Genomic DNA, 21,045 nt, shown 5'->3' on the forward strand with positions numbered 1-21,045 from the left:
TGTGCTCCTACTGATGCTTCTTTTGTCGGTCCTGGGACGTGATACAAGGGTGACATACATGGACAGCATAACTTAATCATACTTTGTTTTACATCAGTGATGGCGCTAGTATATTTTCAAACGGTACGCGGATTTTTACGATGCAAACAGTCCACACACAAAAACGGTAGGCTGGTCATTGGAACCAGTAAGAGTCCAACTCTGAGTACTGTTTTGTTGTTTTACGAGTGAAAAAAACCGGTAGTGCAAACATCAACCGGTATGTCATACCGGCAGCCATTTTCTTCCCGGTATTTGCTCATTTCAATCAGTAAAATACCGTTAATTACCGGTTAACGCCAATACTGTACATCACAGTCTGATCACAGCATCCAGCTTATGAAGAGAGCGTGTACTCAATAATACTTCGTTACACATCGCAGTCTGACGACACGATGTCGTTCTTTTTTCCGCTGTCTGCTTTCATGTGGCAGAGTTCTAAATAATGAGGGCGTGACAATAGTAGCTCCATCAATTGAGTGGATCAGTTGTCATGGTGAATTGATCATCAAAGACTCTTCGTCATGGTTATCTCTTTGTTGTTGTTGCTCATGTTGTTGCTCTTTTAAACTGAAGGTGATAATGACCAAATATATTGTTGATGATGATATTTATAGAGGCCATTGAGTGTCTTACACTGTAATTTTTTCTGACAGGAGATATACAAAAACCACATCAGCAGACATCAGCATCACCATCAGCGACTGCCACAACGAGCACTTCATCTTCAGGTAATGAACATGGTGCACACAGTCAGCGCACGACGTTAGGGTTAGGGTAAGGGTTAGGGTTGGGTAAGGTTTAGGGTTAGGTTCGGTCAATCCTGTCAGATAGATATTTCCGCTTAAACTTATGCAGCAAAGAAAGGTTCCTTTGGTTGGTTGATTTCCGTGTACAGTATCGCTTGGTTCGTCGGTGACTGTCATCAATGTCCATCTTTATCCGTTTACTTTACCATATTATCTACATTCGAAAAATGTGTGTGTGTGTGTGTGTGTGTGTGTGTGTGTGTATGTGTATGTGTATGTTTGTGTGTGTGTGTGTGTGTGTGTGTGTGTGTGTGTGTGTGTGTTGACAGGACAAACAGCTTCAGCCAAACCAAGGAGAGCAGACCTGGCAGCAGTCCTGAAGGTGGGGGACAGGGTCAGACGGGGACCGGACTGGCGGCATGGCAATCAGGTAAGTGCTGGTGTCCGTGTGCTGTGTGTCTCACCTACATCCTGATTCTGTCGTCTTAACAGAAGTACTAACCCTAACCCTAAGCCACCCTAGGCAATAAAACTAAAACTGAGGGAGAAGGGGTGGGGATTATTTTAGGAACGCCCCTCATGTCCGTTCTCGTTTCCGTCAGCTAGCCCCTAAAACACCCCCAACCCCTCCCTCCGCCTTTCTTCTTCCCCCCCCCTCTGCTCCTCCGGTCCCTTCATATCCCCCCCCCCCCCTACTTGTGTTGACACAGAGCAGTGAGCAGTTCTTTGCCCTCCTTGATCATTGTGTCTTCTCATGAGTTACCTCCTCTCCCATTCCCCGTCCTGTTCCCAGCCTCCACCTCACCCTTCTATTATTCCTTACTTCACAACTTTCGTCCGACAAAGAAGTGATCTATCTTTTCTCTTTTCGCGTTACCATCAACCCCCCCCCCCCCTCCCTTCTCCCTTTTCTTATCCTCACAAAATGTCCTTCCCCCGCCATCTCCCCTTCACAGGGAGCTAGCTGTGATCATCATGTTGGTCTCTGTTATCCTTTCGCTACCCCATCACTTAAACCTGCCACCCGAACTCCTCCATATCCCTCCCACCCCCACCACCCCCACCACCCCCACCACCCCACGTGTGACCCAACAGAGCAGTGAGCAGTGTGTACTGTGTGCAGGACAGGGGAGGACCGGGCACCGTGACGGCGGTCCATTCACCGGCAGGACAAGGCAGGGTGAACGTCCGGTGGGGCATTGGCTGTACATATGCTTGCAGAATGGGAGCTCAGGGCCGCTATGAGCTGGACCTGGCCTGATCCACACCGCCACCACTCTGTGTACTCTGCACCACGTCATGTCGCCTGTCTGACGTCATGGTTTCACTGTAAAATGCCATTTGGTATCAACTACTGTATAATACGTTGATCACTTTACGATTAACTTTTTTTTATAATGATTGACGCTTTCAGTAATCATTATAATTATCATCATCGTGATCGTCATCATCAACGACCAACTTTTCATGTTATGTTTCTGTCATCGTTGTTGTCGTTGTTATTATCGTCGTGGTCGTCCTCCTCCGCCTCCTCGTCATCAGCAGCATCAGCATCATCATCATTATTACCAATACCAATACCCTTTCCTACATCTCCATTCCTCCTGTTATCAGCCAAGGCAATTCCAAGGCAAGGCAAATTTATTTCAAGAAACCACATGGGGATAACATGAAAAAACAACAATACAAGAACAAGAAAGAAATGCAGGCAGTTCCACCAATACATACATTATACGTTATTTGCGTGTTTGACCAAAATATGACATTTTACACAGATCGAGACAGTCATTGTTCTCCAAGACCGCGCTATATCGATCGAATTCCTTTCAGGTACTATGACTTTGTTGTTGTTTTGACGATTGAACGAGGCCGGGCACACACACATGCAATCAAACACATATTTATTTATTAAGCTTCATATTTGGGCGTTTCAGGTTGACCGAAACTTCAAAGGAACTACAAAACACACGTCATGTACTGACTTTGTTGTTGTTTTGACATTAAACAGCACACACACATGCAATCAAACACATGACGTGTGTTTTGTAGTTCCTTTAAAGTTTCGGTCAACCTGAAACGCCCAATTATAAAGTTTTGTAGGCCTCTGACGTCACATGACTCAAAGAAGGGAAATCCAATGTCCAATCGATACATATGTATATCAACTCATTCCGATGAAAAAAGAAAATAAATTGTTTTACAATATGGATTTCAAGTCTCCAAAATAGGAATACCAAGAATAGTTGTATTGTGTATGCACGTTCAAATCGTGTTTTTCTCTGCTGATCGAGGCTTCTGCTGATGTTGTATGTTCATGTACCATGTACCGCCTCTTTGTCTTATATATCGTAACAATTAGACCATTGCTAGTTTGCTTGGAGAGTGCTAGCAATGACTGTAGAATACAGAGTATAACGTCTGAATGCTGACTATAACATGCCTGAAAGTGGCGAGTATTTTACTAGCCATGGCGAGTAGAAACATGTAACTGGCGAGTAGAAATGTTTATCTACTCGCCAAATGCGAGTAAAGTTGCTGAAACAAATTGTTGGTTTGGCTAGTGAAGTTTGCTCTCTGGCTAGTACATTGTTAGAATCACCAGCCAAAGGCGAGTACACCATTTGTTGGCCTTTCAGGGCTGAATAGTTGTACTGAAATTCCAGTGAATCCTTTTGAGATGCTGAAAATTCTTCGAAAGTGTGTTGTTTGTTTGTTCGTTCATGGGCTGAAACTCCCACGGCTTTTACGTGTATGACCGTTTTTACCCCGCCATTTAGGCAGCCATACGCCGCTTTCGGAGGAAGCATGCTGGGTATTTTCGTGTTTCTATGACCCACCGAACTCTGATGGGATTACAGGATCTTTTTCGTGCCCACTTGGCCTTGTGCTTGCGTGTACACACGGGGGTGTTCGGACACCGAGGAGAGTCTGCACACAAAGTTGACTCTGAGAAATAAATCTCTCACCTAACGTGGCCCGGGGAGGAACTCACGCTGACAGAGGCCAACTGGATACAAATCCAGCTCGCTACCGACTGAGCTACATCCCCGCCCGGTCTTCGAAAGTGTATTTTATGATTTGTGATAAGATATTGAACTTGTATTTGCGCGGTTCTGTTTTAAAGCTGCTGGTTATTTACTTTGTGATTTATATCCGAAGTTTCTTTGGCAATGGAGTTCATAATAATGGAATTAAAACGTCGAACTGATATTTTCATAAGTATAGTTTTATTATGGTGCTGGTTAATCTTTGAAAGTATAATAATGATTTCTATCCGATGTTTTGTGCTGTCGCTGTGGAAACGGCTTGTCAGTCTTAGACAATAGAGATCGTGGTTATGAAATTAACACGTTGAAGTTATTTTTCATGATTATTTGATTATGATGCTGGTTAATCTTCTCAAGTATTTTTTTAATTAAATGGTATCCCATATGTTGTAACATCACTGTGCAAGCATGCTCATTGCGTGTGTGTAATCTGTGTTTATATTTTGTTCAACTTTGTTCTTAATATTCTGAAAGGCGACAGTTCTAGTTTTGACCAATAGATCGTAAAATGACAATAGTATTGTTGAAAACCAATCTTGGGGAGTCTGATACAATAAAATAAAGAAATGATCAGTGGCTGAATAGTGCAAATGGAGAATGAATTGATGGATGGATGAATGGGTTGATGGATGGGTTGATGGATTGATGGATGAATGGGTTGATGGATGGGTTGATGGATGGATGGATGGATGGATGGATGAATGGGTTGATGGATGGATAGATGGATGGATGGATGAAAGATTGGGAAGTGAGACATGAAGAGTACGTCAGGTCAATACCAAAAGTCCGATTTCTGTTTCTAGCGTATTGCCGTAAAACATTACGAGATAGTAAAGTGAGTGAATACAACTTATAGGTAGTGCAACTATTTTTTTAAATAAATATATATATTTGGTAAAAAAATAAAAAATAAACCACTTGACTTAAACCAGGTTATTTTACGTTGATGCTAATACATTGACCTTAACGACACCATGCTGAAAAGCATTCTCCTGGACCGGACGTAGCAAATATTGATAATCAAAACAATGAAAGAGCTGTCCTATGAAATATGTTTTTCGACAAAGAACAAACGACAGCTGCAACTTTGAATCTGACTTCATAAGATCCGTGTTGCAATCTTGCACCTGTTATATTTAATACAATTACACCACAGTTTCATAGTTCGCGATGAGAAGTAACGGGTGTAAGCAATAGATAACAGACCATCATCGAGTCTATCATCTTACACAATAAGCATTTAAAATCGTCGTTTGTCCTTCACAGAAAAAGTAATTTATCTAAATAAGGCAAGGCGAGAGAAGCTACAGACGTGTCATGTGTTTACCAAACACTTCAAGAACGCGAGTGTTTGTCACACCGAGCGCTTCCAATCACTGAGTTGACCCTGGTCACACACACACACACACACACACACACACACACACACACACACACACACATGCACATGCACACATACACACACGCACACACACACACACACACACGCGCGCACGCACGCACACACACACTCACACATACACACACACACACACACACACACACACACACACACACACACACACACACACACCGTACCCTACCCTGCGCTATGCAGACAGACCGTCCATAAGACAGAAGAACAGAACGAAGCTTCTCTCGCTGTGTCTGGCGCCTGTGGAACTACAGCCGCAGATAATCACAGAGCAACACGACTGCACAGAGTTACCTCCCATGGATCAACCACCCACTTCCGCATTGACGATACTTCGTGTTGTGTTGAGCGCAGCGAGCAAATCAAACCATCCCTGCTGACACCTGACAGGTAACCCTTTCTGTCTTTTGACCACCACAGTCTGGACAGTGTTCAGTGAATGATGATGATGATTTGTGTGTGTGTGTCGAACTATCGAAACGACAGCGCTGGTCTGTGTATTGTGTGTGTCACTGTGTGCCGTCAGTTGTCAGCGGTAGAACGCTCGGTATGACTGCACTGAAGAGAATGTCAGCTACTTGAATGTAGGTCAGTGGAACGAAAGGCAAGACTGGTGTTACTTGTGCAGTGGTGTGTTGAAAAAGACATTTGTATACTGAAGGGCAGAACGCTTTGTTATGTTCCTCTGCACTCTGTAAAAACTGTTACAAGAGAAACAAGTTCAGTTATGCTGTCTTTTCTTACTTTCGGTTTCAATGCATTCTTCGAAAAGTAAGAAGGTTTCCAAGCTGCAGTTTCCCGAGAAATCAACGTTTCTAGCTGACCTAAATGAGGTTCAAAAGCAAAAGGTTCATCTGAGCCATGAAAGATTTAATAGATTAGGGAATTACATTTGAAAGTCCAGTATAACTCACTAGATGGTGGACGAGCAGAATAGATGTTTTCGAATCCAGCATGTGTGTGTGTGTGTGTGTGTGTGTGTGTGTGTGTGTGTGTGTGTGTATGTGTGTGTGTGTGTGTGTGTGTGTGTGTGTGTATGTGTGTGTGTATGTGTGTGTGTGTGTGTGTGTGTTGTGTGTGTTTGTGTGTGTGTGTGTGTTGTGTGTGTGTGTGTGTGTGTGTGTGTGTGTTTGTGTGTGTGTGTGTGTGTGTGTTGTGTGTATGTGTGTATGTGTGTGTGTATGTGTGTGTGTGTGTGTGTGTGTGTGTGTGTGTGTGTGTGTGTGTGACTGTGCGTGTGTGTTCAAAGATGAAGTATGGATCTATTCATGCGGTATGATTCTTAATTCAGTCATCTTTAGGTTTTTATTGATTTGATTTTAACACATAATTATGTTTATCTGCGGGCTGACACTGAGGGAGATGGAAGGAATTGTTATAGAAGGACTCAGTAATCAAATCTAGTGTGTCGCTAATGAGTTAGTGAAGAAATCACACACAGCTAAAACTGGAGAGTCGTGCTGTTATAGATATGAGAGAAAAAAACTGCAGCAAAATGTTCCCTGTATTCTGCATGCAGTTTATGTTCTTCTGCATCTGTACTGTGTATGTTATTATTTTACGCCGATAACCAGCCTGAAGTTTGTATGTTTTCTGCGTATAATCTGAACGTAGTTTATGTAGAGATTGCATCTGAACGTAGTTTATACAGCAGAGATGGCCAAATCTCAAAATGTTAACTCGCCGGGCGAGTAACTTCAAGAAAGTCACTAGCCCGGCAGAAATGTCGCTGGCCCGGTACACACCACAGTTGATCTGCAGTGTTTAATGGCTTTAAAACTCGATATTACAACCAAAATGGTCTCATTTGACCAGCGTTTTCATTGGCCAGCCGGGCGAGTTGCCAGGCGGTTTCTACTAGCCCGGCGGATTTGTTACTGTTGGAAATCCCGAGAAACTTCCTATCTTGACTGAGTGTGTCACTTTCGGGATACGCGGCTTGAATTGCAGTCACAGAGTGTACTAAGCTCTCTCCTCTGTATTGTGTCTGAAAGTTTGTTTGTTGACTTTGCTCTTGTCTAATACCTATAATATGCACGTACTATTTTTTTGCACTAACTGTGATTGTACAAAGTATGCATTGACTCTGTACTGTTGTATTGTGTGTGTGGTCTGCGTGTAGTTTGCGTGTCTGTACTTTGCATGCGGTTTGTGTTGTTCTGTAGTGTATGCAGTCTGTGCGGTGTGTGTATTATTGTGTGGTGTGTTTGCGGTCTACATATATCGTCTGTGTATTTCATATTTTGTCCTGTGTGTTTCTTTCAGACTTGGGAACCCAAACGATTTCGCCGTATTTTGTACGCTTGATTATCTAAAATACGATAAGTGCACGCGGTCAGTGGAAAAAAAATACGACGTGAACAATTCTTAAGACTGATTTGTTCTTCTGATTCTTTCAATGGTTAAACTAACTTTATAACTCTGTATTGACCAATGGCTACAGCTTTTGTCATTAAACATTGAAAGAAACATTTATTTTAAAGGTATTGGTAAACTTCATTAAAGGTGCAACGGTCGCGCGCGAAGCATGTTGGAATCATCGATGTTCAAATGTGTGGAGTACACTCATTATTTTCGAAAATACACCAAGTTTCTTTGGGAATACTCCACATGCAAAACAGGAGTTCCCAGGTCTGTTATTTGTTTCTTTGTTTGTTTATTTTTGTTTTTGTTTCTTTATTTGATAGTATAACAGTGCCAAACGTAAAGCGTTTTGTAATCTAGTTTAGTTGTATTGTACAGTGTACACGTGCCGTTACTATATTTACCCCGTCCTGTACTTCTTCATCTTTTCCACTGTTGCAAATCAGTTCAAGTTTGCAGGAAAGTTGGGAATCCTGAGAGTGTATCATGGCCGGTGTGACAAGCGCAGACATAGAGTGTCCAGTCTGCCATGACGATTTCACCAACCCCAAACTGCTGCCTTGCAACCACCTAGCGTGCCGTGACTGTGTTCTGTCCTGGCTACAGAAGGAAGGGGGACAGGGGGGTTGCCCCCTCTGCAGAGCCCCCATTCTCTCCTCCACACAGCAAGGTCAAGGTCAGCTTGTCACCATGGTTGACTCGCTCCCTACCGACTTCGCCACCGCAGCTCTGGTGGAAAGTCACAATGTACTAACTGGTTCACATATCTGTGCCATGTGTGAAAACAACGTCACAGCAACGTCATACTGCTTTGCATGCAGTATCAAACTGTGCAAGGCATGCACCAGCCATCACCGGAAACTTCCTGCACTTAGAGACCACACCCTGGAACAGCTCAATAAACTAACTGCAAAGCGATTGGCTGCAAACCACCAGGCAACATGTAACAACCACTCCAATAGGCCGGCTGAACTCTACTGCTCCGCCCACCAAGAGCTCATTTGCATGTTGTGTTTTCCTACCAATCACCGCAGCTGCCCAGACGTGAAGGCCATCACAGACGTGGCGAGAGAGAAGAGGACAGAGCTGACACAACAGTCACAGAGACTGAAGGAGATAGCAGCAGGACTGGCAAAACAGGTGTGTGTGTTCTCCGTCATTGTGTAGGTCCTGTTTAGTACGACCTATAGTACTATAAGATTTGTTCATTCCTACCTGTATTTTGTGACACATCATATTGTTTCAGGTGAAGGTTGTTCATCCCTACCTGTATTTTGTGACACATCATATTGTTTCAGGTGAAGGTTGTTCATCCCTACCTGTATTTTGTGACACGTCATACTGTTTCAGATAAATGGTTGTTCATCCCTTCCTGTATTTTGTGAAACATTAAATTGTTTCAGAGGAAGGTTGTTCATCCATACTTGCATTTTGTGACACATCATCTTGTTCCAGATGAAGTTTATTCATCCATACCTGCATTTTGTGACACGTCATAGTGTTTCAGATGAAGGCTGCTCATCCATACCTGCATTTTGTGACACGCCATATTGTTTCAGATAAATGGTTGTTCATCCCTTCCTGTATTTTGTGAAACATTAAATTGTTTCAGAGGAAGGTTGTTCATCCATACTTGCATTTTGTGACACATCATCTTGTTCCAGATGAAGTTTATTCATCCATACCTGCATTTTGTGACACGTCATAGTGTTTCAGATGAAGGTTGTTCATCCATACCTGTATTTTGTAACACATCATATTGTTTCAGATGAAGGTTGCTCATCCATACCTGCATTTTGTGACACGCCATATTGTTTCAGATGAAAATTGTTCATCCCTACCTGTATTTTGTGACACGTCATATTGTTTCAGATGAAAATTGTTCATCCCTACCTGTATTTTGTGACACGTCATATTGTTTCAGATGAAAATTGTTCATCCCTACCTGTATTTTGTGACACGTCATATTGTTTCAGATGAAAATTGTTCATCCCTACCTGTATTTTGTGACACGTCATATTGTTTCAGATGAAAATTGTTCATCCCTACCTGTATTTTGTGACACATCATATTGTTTCAGATGAAGGTTGTTCATCCATACCTGCATTTTGTGTACACGTCATATTGTTTCAGATGAAGGTTGTTCATCCATACCTGTATTTTGTGACACGTCATAATGTTTCAGATGAAGGTTGCCAAAGAGAAGTTCAAGGGCATGCACAAGAAGGCGGATGACGTCTTTGATGTCATTGAGCAGTGTTGTGAGAAGCGACGTCAGCAGATCCATGACCTCATTCAGAAAGAAGAAGATGCAACAATGACGTCATTTGCTGACATGGAGAAAGCGCGGGCAGCGATGACGTCAAACTCTGGTAACATCGATCACCTGGTGACGTCAGCCCCTGATGACGCACTCCTGCAGATGCTGAAGCAGCTGAAGTTACGTCTGGACGACCTTGAGTCAGAGAGTGGAACGACTGCGAAGGTCAAGGATGTGGGTGACATCGTATTTGACAGCCAGCTACTGACCCGTCTGAAATCAGATCTGTCTGAACTAGGTAACGTTCTTTCTTTGTGCTCCTACTGTAGCTTGTCTTGTCGGTCCTGGGACGTGATACAGGGCGACATACATGGACAGCATAACTTAATCATACTTTGTTTTACATCAGTGATGGCGCTAGTATATTTTCAAACGGTACGCGGATTTTTACGATGCAAACAGTCCACACACAAAAACGGTAGGCTGGTCATTGGAACCAGTAAGAGTCCAACTCTGAGTACTGTTTTGTTGTTTTACGAGTGAAAAAAACCGGTAGTGCAAACATCAACCGGTAGGTCATACCGGCAGCCATTTTTGTCCCAGTATTTTCTCATCTCAATCAGTAAAATACCGTTAATTACCGGTTAACGCCAATACTGTACATCACTGTCTGATCACAGCATCCAGCTTATGAGGAGAGCGTGTACTCAATAATACTTTGTTATGCGTCGCAGTCTGTTGACACGATGTTCTTCTTTCTTCCCGCTGTCTGCTTTTATGGTGTCTGCTGTCTGCGGGACTGGGTGGCCGAGTGGTAACGCACTTGCGCTCGGAAGCGAGAGGTTGCGTGTTCAGGCCTGGGTCAGGCCGCAATTTTCTCCCCCCTTTCCTAACCTAGGTGGTGGGTTCAAGTGCTAGTCTTTCGGATGAGACGAAAAACCGAGGTCCCTTCGTGTACACTACATTGGGGTGTGCACGTTAAAGATCCCACGATTGACAAAAGGGTCTTTCCTGGCAAAATTGTATAGGCATAGATAAAAATGTCCATCAAATACCCGTGGGACTTGGAATAAAGTAAAAAAATTCCATCTCACACGGCATTAAGTCTCAGGAAACATGAATACACGCATGCAGGAAAAAAAATATGGGTAGCGCCGTATGTATGGCAGCTCGCTTTCCCCGGGGAGAAAGCAGCCCGAATTTCCATGAGGGTAACCTCACTGGACTGTAAATCTTATCCAATCCAATCCAATCCAATCCATGTGGCATTTCTCAGAGTTCTAACTAATGAGGGCGTCACTATAGTAGCTCAATCATGAGTGTCATGGTGAATTGATAACCAAAGACTTTTTGTCATGGTTGTCTGTTTGTTGTTGTTGCTGATGTTGTTGGTTTTTTAAACTGAAGGTGATAATGATAAATATATTGTTTATGATGATATTTACAGGGTCCATTGAGTCTCTTACACTGTAATTGTCCCTTACAGTAAGTTACAGGAGATTTACAAAAGCCACATCAGCAGACATCAGCATCACCATCAGCGACTGCCACAACGACCACCCTATCTTCAGGTAATGAACATGGTGCACACAGTCAGCGCAAGACATTATTATTAGGGTTAGGGTTAGGTTCGGTCAATTATTGTGTCAGAAAGATGTTTCCGCTTAAGGGCCCAGTACTACCTAGCGGAGGGTTGTTTGTTCATGCCAGTAGTAAACCACCTACATATAGAGATAACAGTTTCAAAGTTTGGCTACTGTTTCTTGACATAATGGAAATATTGTAGACACAAACAGAATTTCAAAAACATAAAAAGAATAATAAATAAATAGCTGCACAAAAAAAAATAAAATAAATGTAGCCAAAACCGAAATGTCGTTTATTACCCGCATGGCCGCAATGATACAGGCCAAACTAATCATAGGAGGTTTATGGCATTTTGCCAAGTTGTTCTGGACATAAGTCATCATGGTGGGAACCTCTAACAATGTGATAATCGTTATTGAGGACATTTACACAATTTTCACTTTTCGAGAATTTTTTGTGTCGATAATTACTACTTAAAAAAATTCCCATTTGAGTTCTGCTCCATTTTCTTTCAATGTTAGAGGATGCCAACCATGGGCATCCATACCAAAATCAAATGTGGAAAATGGCAACACTCTATCTTTAATACTTTTTTTTTAATAATTACATTAATGACAAAAATGTGTTGATTTTGCGATTTCGTTGGCCAAATTGTCAAAAGTCAGCACAGATATCCCCTTTTTAAACCCGTATATCTCGAAAGATATTATATTTAGATGCAAAATTCCAACGGATTCGTAAATTTCAGCCAATTGTACCTTAGAATAATATAAACTCAACTTTGAATGATAAAAAGTGATTTTTTGTAAAAGTTCAGCTAGTACTGGGCCCTTAACTTATGTAGCAAAGAAAGGTTCCTTTGCTTGGTTCTTCTTCTTCTTCGTCGTCGTTCACTAGAATTTTGTGATTTGCGTGATGCAGCGCTTTTTGGCACCCAGGGGGTCCCGCATCTCCGGCTTCGGCCATGGACGTTGATCAGGGGTCCCTCCCCCAGACCAATTGCCTTCCTGGGCTGTTGAGCTTGGTCTGCCCGTGGTTCTATTTCGGAGTTTCCTTCTCCTAGACTGGTTACCTACCATGGTTGTCGAGTCCAGTCTTTGCTTGGTTGGTTTCCGTGTACAGTTTCGCTTGGTATGTCTGTGACTGTCATCAATGTCCATCTTTATTCGTTTACTTTACCACATTATCTACATTAGAAAAATGAGTGTATGTGTGTGTCTGTTTGTCTGTGTGTGTGTGTGTGTGTGTGTGTGTGTGTGTGTGTGTGTGGTGTGTGTGTGTGTTTGTGTATGTGTGTGTGTATGTGTGTATGCGTGTGTATGTGTGTGTGTGCGTATGCGTGTGTATGTGTGTGTGTGTATGTGTGTGTTGCAGGGTGTGTGTGTGTTTCAGGGTGTATGTGTGGGTGTATGTATGTGCGTATGTGTGTGCGTGTGTATGCGTGTGTGTTTGAAAGTGTGTGTGTGTGTGTATGTGTGTGTGTGTGTGTTGACAGGACAAACAGCTACAGCCAAACCAAGGAGAGCAGACCTGGCAGCAGTCCTGAAGGTGGGGGACAGGGTCAGGCGGGGACCAGACTGGGACGCGGACAGGTGTGGCAATTGGGTAAGTGCTGGTGTCCCTGTGCTGTCTGTCTCACCTACATCCTGAATCTGTCGTCGAAACAGAAGTGGCAACAAAACTAAAATTGAGGGAGAAAGGGAGGGGAGGTGGGGAGGTGAAGGTCACTATTGTGGTGAGGATTATTTTAGGAACGCCCCGCATGTCCGTTCTCGTTTCCGTCAGCTAGTCCCTAAAACACCCCCCAACCCCCTCCCTCCGCTTTTCTTCTTCCCTCCCCCCCCCTCCTTCTCGTCCGGTCCCCTCATACCCCTCCTCCCCCCCCCCACCCCCACCCCCACCCCCACTAGTGTTGGCACAGAGCGGTAAGCAGTTCTTTGCCCTCCTTTATCATTGTGTCTTCCCATGAGTTACCTCCTCCCCCATTCCCCGTCCTGTTCCCAGCCTCCACCTCACCCTTCTGTTATTCCTTTAGTATTCCTTCCATCGCCACTTCCGTCCGACATAGAAGTGATCTATATTTTCTCTTTTCGCACCACCATCAGCCCCCCCCCCCCTTTTTTATTCTCCCAAAATGTCCTTCCCCCGACATCTCCCCGCCATCTCCCCGCCTCCCCCCTCCCAAGGAGCTGTGGTCTGACTGACTTTGGGGGTTTAACGTCCTCTGAGGTAGTTGGGACCTATTTGGAACATGATTGTGATCATCATGTTGGCCTCTGTTATCCTTTCGCTACCCCATCACTTAAACCTGCCACCCGAACTCCTCCATATCCCTCCCACCCCCACCACCCCCACGTGTGACCCAACAGAGCAGTGAGCAGTGTGTACTGTGTGCAGGACGGGGGAGGACCGGGCACCGTGACGGCGATTCATTCAGGGGCAGCACAAGGCATGGTGAACGTCCGGTGGGACAGTGGCTGTGAATATAGTCACTGTATGGGAATTCAGGGCCGCTATGAGCTGGACCTGGCCTGATCCACACCGCCACCACTCTGTATACTCTGCACCACGTCATGTCGCCTGTCTGACGTCATGGTTTCACTGTAAAATGCCATTTGGTATCAACTACTGTATAATACGTTGATCACTTTGCGATTAACTTTTCATATAATGATTGACACTTTCAGTAATCATTATAATTATCATCATCGTAATCGTCATGATCAACGACCAACTTTTCAGGTTATGTTTCTCTCATCGTTGTTGTCGTTGTTATCGTCGTCGTCGTCCTCCTCCTCCTCCTCCTCCTCCCCCTTCTCCGCCTCCCCCTTCTCTGCCTCCCCCTTCTCCGCCTCCGCCTCCTCATCATCATCAGCAGCAACAGCAGCTGCATTATTACTCGTACCACTAACGCTACCTTCTCCGAAATCTCCATTACTCCTGTTATCATTATACCAAGAATTGCTGTATTGTGTATGCACGTTCAAATCGTGTTTTTTCTCTGCTGAGGCTTCTGCTGATGTTGTATGTTCATGTACCATGTACCGCCTCTTTGTCTTATTTATCGTAGCAAGACTGTATTGCTAGTTTGCTTGGAGTGCTAGCAATGACTGTAGAGTACAGAGTATAACGTCTGAATGCTAAATATAACACGTCTTAAAGTGGCGAGTATTTTACTCGCCATGGCGAGTAGAAACATGTAACCGGCGAGTAGAAATGTTTATCTACTTGCCATATGCGAGTAAAGTTACCGGCACGGTTGGCCTAGTGGTAAGGCGTCCGCCCCGGCCGGGTCATACATAAGACTTTAAAATTGGCAATCTAGTGGCTGCTCTGCTTGGCGTCTGGCATTATGGGGTTAGTGCTAGGACTGGTTGGTCCGGTGTCAGAATAATGTGACTGGGTGAGACATGAAGCCTGTGCTGCGACTTCTGTCTTGTGTGTGGCGCACGTTATATGTCAAAGCAGCACCGCCCTGATATGGCCCTTCGTGGTCGGTTGGGCGTTAAGCAACAAAAAAAAAAAATCTTCGAAAGTGTATTTTATGATTTGTGATAAGGTATTGAACTTATATTTGCGCGGTTCTGTTTTTAAGCTGCTGGTTATTTACTTTGTGATTTATATCCGAATTTGTGCTATAGCTGTGGGAACAGCTTGCCAACCTTTGACAATGGAGTTCGTAATAATGGAATTAAAACGCTGAACTGATATTTTCATGATAGTGTTAATATGGTGCTGGTTAATCTTTGAAAGTATAATAATGATTTCTATCCGATGTTTTGGGCTATTGCTGTGGAAACGGCTTGTCCGCCTTACACAATAGAGTTCGTGGTTATGTAATTAAAATGTTGAAGTAATTTTTCATGAGTATTTTGTTATGCTGCTGGTTAATCTTCTAAAGTATTTTTGTTAAATGTTATCCGATATTTTGTTTCATCACTGTGGAAGCATACTCATTGCGTGTGTGTGATCTGTGTTTATATTTTGTTCAACTTTGTTCTTAATATTCTGAAAGGCGACAATTCTAGTTTTGACGAATAGATAGATAGTAAAATGACAATAGTTTTTTGGGGAAACCAATCTTGGAGAGTCTGATACAATAAAGTAAACAAATGATCAGTGACTGAATAGTGCAAATGAAGAATGAATGAATGGGTGGATGGATGGATGTATGGGTGGATGGATGGATGGATGGGTGGATGGGTGGATGGATGGATGGATTGATGGGTGGATGGATGGAAGGATAGATGGATAGATGGATGGATGGATGGATGGATGGGTGGATGGATGGGTGGGTTGATTGATGGATGGGTGAATGGATGGATGGGTGGATGGATGGGTGGATAGACGGATGGGTGGATAGGTGGGTAGATGGATGGATGGGTGGATGGATGGATGAATGGATGGGTGGATAGATGGATGGGTGGATGGATGGGTGGATGGATGAATGGATGGGTGGATGGATGGGTGGTTGGATGAACGGATGGATGGGTGGGTGGATGGGTTGATGGATGGATGGATGGGTTTATGGATGGATGGATGGATGGGTTTATGGATGGATGGATGGATGGGTTTATGGATGGATGGATGGGTGGATGAATGGGTGGATGGATGGATGAATGGGTTGATGGATGGATATATGAATGGATGGATGACAGATTGAGAACTGAGACATGAAGCGTACGTGAGACGAATAACAAAATCTGATTTCTTTTTCTAGCGTATTACCGTAAAACTTTACGAGATAGTAAAGGCAGTGAATACAACTTATAGATAGTGCAACTATGTTAATATTTTAAATATATGTATATATTTGGTAGAAAAAAACCTTGACTTAAACCGGGTTATTTTACGTTCATGCTAATACATTGACCTTAACGACACCATGCTGAACAGCATCCTCCTGGACCGGACGTAGCAAATATTGATAATCAAAACAATGAAAGAGCTGTCCTATGAAATATGTTTTTCGACAAAGAACAAACGACAGCTGCAACTTTGAATATATCTGACTCCATAAGATACGTGTTGCAGTCTTGCACCTGTTAGATTTAATACAATTACACCACAGTTTCATGGTCTACACCTGTTAGATTTAATACAATTACACCACAGTTTCTTGGTCCACAGATCTGTTAGATTTAATACAATTACACCACAGTTTCATGGTCCACACCTGTTAGATTTAATACAATTACACCACAGTTTCATGGTCCACACCTGTTAGATTTAATACAATTACACCACAGTTTCATGGTCTACACCTGTTAGATTTAATACAATTACACCACAGTTTCATGGTCTACACCTGTTAGATTTAATACAATTACACCACAGTTTCATGGTCTACACCTGTTAGATTTAATACAATTACACCACAGTTTCATGGTCCACACCTGTTAGATTTAATACAATTACACCACAGTTTCATGGTCCACACCTGTTAGATTTAATACAATTACACCACAGTTTCTTGGACTACACCTGTTAGATTTAATACAATTACACCACAGTTTCATGGTCCACACCTGTTAGATTTAATACAATTACACCACAGTTTCATGGTACACATCTGTTAGATTTAATACAATTACACCACAGTTTCATGGTCCACACCTGCAGTTCGCGAAGAGAAGTAACGGGTGTAAGCAATACATGGGTGGGATTCTTCCGGTATATTCCGGAAATCCGGATTCGTAATGTTTGTGGTGACGTTGTTTTGGTTGTTAATTATACAAATCCTTCAGCGTCTGGTGGCCCCAGGATTCATGACATTGTTCAGTCCCACCCATTGTTCAGTCCCACCCATTGTTCTGTCCTACCCATTGTTCAGTCCCACCCATTGTTCAGTCCCACCCATTGTTCAGTCCCACCCGCATTGTTCAGTCCCACCCATTGTTCAGTCCCACCCATTGTTCAGTCCCACCCATTGTTCAGTCCCACCAATTGTTCAGTCCCACCCATTGTTCAGTCCCACCCATTGTTCAGTCCCACCCATGGCAATAGGTAACAGACCATCATCTATCATCTTACACATACACATTTGAAATCGTCGTTTGTCCTTCACAGAAGAAGTAATTTCTCTGAATAAGGCAAGGCGAGAGAAGCTACAGACGTGTCATGTGTTTAGCAAACACTACAAGAACGCGAGTGTTCGTCACACTTAGCGCTTCCAGTCACTGAGTTGACCCTCGACACGCACACACACACACACTCACATACACACACACACACACACACACACACACACACACACACACCTATGCAAGCGGACACACACACACACACGCACGCACGCACACCAGGGCCGGACCAAATGAGTTGCGAAGCCACAAGCGCGCGCCTGCAAAGCAGACGCGCGAACTAGGGGGGTCCGGGGGCATGCTCCCCCGGAAAATTTTTGAAAAACGGTTAAAATCTGCGCAATCTGGTGCATTCTGGGCCTTGTTTTGAAGGGGGGGGGGGGGTACCTTTTTCTCATCGGATTTCACATTGAATAAAATTTGTTAGAGACACACACAAAATTTATTTAAAAAAAACCCAAAAACACACACACTCAAAGCAAGGTATATGCTTTTTCCAGGGGTGGGGTTCCGGAACCCCTGGAACCCCCCCCCCCCCCCCCCTGGGTCCGGCCCTGCACACACACATACACACACACATACACACACACATCAACACACCGTACTCTACCCTGCGCTATGCAGACAGACCGTCCATAAGACAGAAGAACAGAACGAAGCTTCTCTCGCTGTGTCTGGCGCCTGTGGAACTACAGCCGCAGATAATCACAGAGCAACACGACTGCACAGAGTTACCTCCCATGGATCAACCACCCACTTCCGCATTGACGATACTTCGTGTTGTGTTGAGCGCAGCGAGCAAATCAAACCATCCCTGCTGACACCTGACAGGTAACCCTTTCTGTCTTTTGACCACCACAGTCTGGACATTTTAGTGAATGCTGATGATGATTTGTGTGTGTGTCGAACTATCAACACGACAGCGCTGGTCACTGAGTGTATTGTGTGTGTCACTGTGTGCCGTCAGTTGTCAGCGGTAGAACGGTCGATATGACTGCACTGAAGAGAATGTCAGCTACTTGAATGTAGGTCAGTGGAACGAAAGGCAAAACTGGTGTTACTTGTGCAGTGGTGAGTTGAAAAAGACATGTGTATACTGAAGGGCAGATCGCTGTGTTTTGTAGCTCTGCAAACTTTTTGAAAGGAGAAATAAGTTCAGTTATGCTGTCATTTTCTACTTTCGGTTTTAATTCATTCTTCGAGAAGTAAGAAGGTTTCCAAGCTGCAATTTCCCGAGAAATCAAAGTTTCTAGCTGACCTAAATGAGGTTGAAAAGCAAAAGATTCATCTGAGCCATGAAACATTTAATAGATTAGGGAATTACATTTGAACGTCCAGTATAACTCACTAGATGGTGGACGGGTAGAATGGGTCCAGTATTTTTCTTTAAGTTGTATTCGAATCCAGCATGTGTGTGTTTGTGTGTGTTTGTGTGTTTGTGTGGGTGTGTGTGTGTGTGTGTGTGCGTGCGTATGTGTGTGTGTGTGTATGTGCGTGTGTGTGTGTGTTCCAACATGAAGTATGGATCGATTCATGCCGTATGATTCTTAATTCAGTCATCTTTAGGGTTTTCTTGATTTGACTTCAACACAGAGGTTTATCTGCGGGCTGACACTGAGTGAGAGTGAAGGAATTGTTATAGAAGGACTCAGTAATCAAATCTAGTGTGTCGCTTATCATTTAGTGAAGAAATCACAAACAGCTTTCACTGTAGAGTCGTGCTGTTATAGATATGAGACAAAAATGCAACAAAATGTTCCCTGTAGTCTGCATGCAGTTTATGTTTTTCTGCATCTGTACTGTGTATGTTCTTATTTTACGCCGTTAACCAGCCTGTAGTGTGTATTCCTTTATGTTTTGTCTGTATAATCTGAACGTAGGTCATATAGAGATTGTATCTGAACGTAGTTTATGTAGAGATTGCATATACTGTCCTCCGTATTTGTAACTCACTTTGGGAATCCCGAGAGACTTAATTCCTATCTTGACTGAGTGGGTCACTTGAATTGCAGTCACAGAGTGTAGGCTACTAAGCTCTTCTCAATGTGTCTGTGATCTGCATGTGAAAGGAGTTTTTCTCTGTGTTGTGTCTGAAAGTTTGTTTGTTGACTCTGCTCTTGTCTAGTCTAATACCTAAAATATGCACGTACAAGTAGTATTTTGTTGCACTAACTGTGATTGTACAAAGTATGCATTGACTCTGTACTTTTGTATTGTGTGTGTGGTCTGCGTGTAGCTTGTGTGTCTGTACTTTGCATGCGGTTTGTGTTCTTCTGTAGTGTACGCAGTCTGTGCGATGTGTGTATTATTGTGTGGTATGTGTATTATTGTGTGATGTGTGTATTATTGTGTTGTGTGTTTGTATTACTGTGTGGTGTGTTTGTATTATTGTGTGGTGTGGGTATTACTGTGTGGTGTTTGTTTTATTGTGTGATGTGTGTATTATTGTGTTGTGTGTTTGTATTACTGTGTGGTGTGTTTGTATTATTGTGTGGTGTTTGTATTATTGTGTGGTGTTTGTATTATTGTGTGGTGTGTTTGTATTATTGTGTAGTGTTTGTATTATTGTGTGGTGTTTGTATTATTGTGTGGTGTTTGTATTATTGTGTGGTGTGTGTATTATTGTGTGGTGTTTGTATTATTGTGTGGTGTTTGTATTATTGTGTGGTGTGTGTATTATTGTGTGGTGTGTTTGTATTATTGTGTGGTGTTTGTATTATTGTGTGGTGTTTGTATTATTGTGTGGTGTGTGTATTATTGTGTGGTGTTTGTATTATTGTGTGGTGTGTGTATTATTGTGTGGTGTTTGTATTATTGTGTGGTGTGTTTGTATTATTGTGTGGTGTTTGTATTATTGTGTGGTGTTTGTATTATTGTGTGGTGTGTGTATTATTGTGTGGTGTTTGTATTATTGTGTGGTGTTTGTATTATTGTGTGGTGTGTGTATTATTGTGTGGTGTGTTTGTATTATTGTGTGGTGTTTGTATTATTGTGTGGTGTTTGTATTATTGTGTGGTGTGTGTATTATTGTGTGGTGTGTGTATTATTGTGTGGTGTGTTTGTATTATTGTGTGGTGTGTGTATTATTGTGTGGTGTGTTTGTGGTCTACATATCGTCTGTATTTTTCTGGAGAATTTCCTTCTGTGTATTTTCTTTTTTGTCTTGTACGTTTGTTTCAGACCTGAGAACCCATACAATTTCACCGTTGTGTGTGCGCTTGATTATGTAAAATACGATAAGTGCGCGCGGTCGGTGGAAATCAAATACGACGAGAATTTGTTTTTTCTGATTCTTTTTCTGATTAAAATAACTTCATAACTCTGCATTTGATCAATGATTACAGTTTTTGTCATTAAAAATTGAAAGAAATATTTTGTTTGAAGGAATTGGTAAACTTCATTAAAGGTGCAACGCGCGAAGCATGTTGGAATCATCGATGTTCAAAAGTGTGGAGTACAATCAATGTTTCCGAAAATACACCAAGTTTCTTTGAAAATACTC

At 42.9% G+C, this 21,045-nt stretch overlaps 1 protein-coding gene and 1 long non-coding RNA gene across 6 annotated transcripts in view; one reads left to right on the forward strand and one right to left on the reverse strand.

The window, feature by feature from the left end:
* LOC138976510 (uncharacterized) overlaps positions 1 to 21,045 on the reverse strand; it is a 445,777-nt gene that overhangs the window by 416,790 nt on the left and 7,942 nt on the right. The gene's annotated exons all lie outside the window — the stretch shown is intronic.
* LOC138976492 (transcription intermediary factor 1-beta-like) overlaps positions 1 to 21,045 on the forward strand; it is a 98,886-nt gene that overhangs the window by 21,756 nt on the left and 56,085 nt on the right. The window contains exons 1-4 of one of the 5 annotated variants that reach the window (XM_070349356.1): positions 5,426 to 5,639; positions 8,073 to 8,753; positions 9,799 to 10,171; positions 11,370 to 11,975. In XM_070349356.1, coding sequence (XP_070205457.1) covers positions 8,100 to 8,753; positions 9,799 to 10,171; positions 11,370 to 11,659 — 1,317 coding nt within the window. In that variant the 5' untranslated portion in view covers positions 5,426 to 5,639; positions 8,073 to 8,099 and the 3' untranslated portion in view covers positions 11,660 to 11,975. Of the gene's footprint in view, positions 1 to 695; positions 771 to 1,117; positions 1,219 to 5,425; positions 5,640 to 7,922; positions 8,754 to 9,798; positions 10,172 to 11,369; positions 11,976 to 12,955; positions 13,267 to 21,045 lie in introns of those variants that run through there. The other 4 variants (XM_070349355.1, XM_070349358.1, XM_070349354.1 and 1 more) reach the window with 4 other exon arrangements.

The sequence above is a fragment of the Littorina saxatilis genome, linkage group LG9 (assembly GCF_037325665.1).
Source record: "Littorina saxatilis isolate snail1 linkage group LG9, US_GU_Lsax_2.0, whole genome shotgun sequence".
NCBI classification, from domain to species: domain Eukaryota; kingdom Metazoa; phylum Mollusca; class Gastropoda; order Littorinimorpha; family Littorinidae; genus Littorina; species Littorina saxatilis.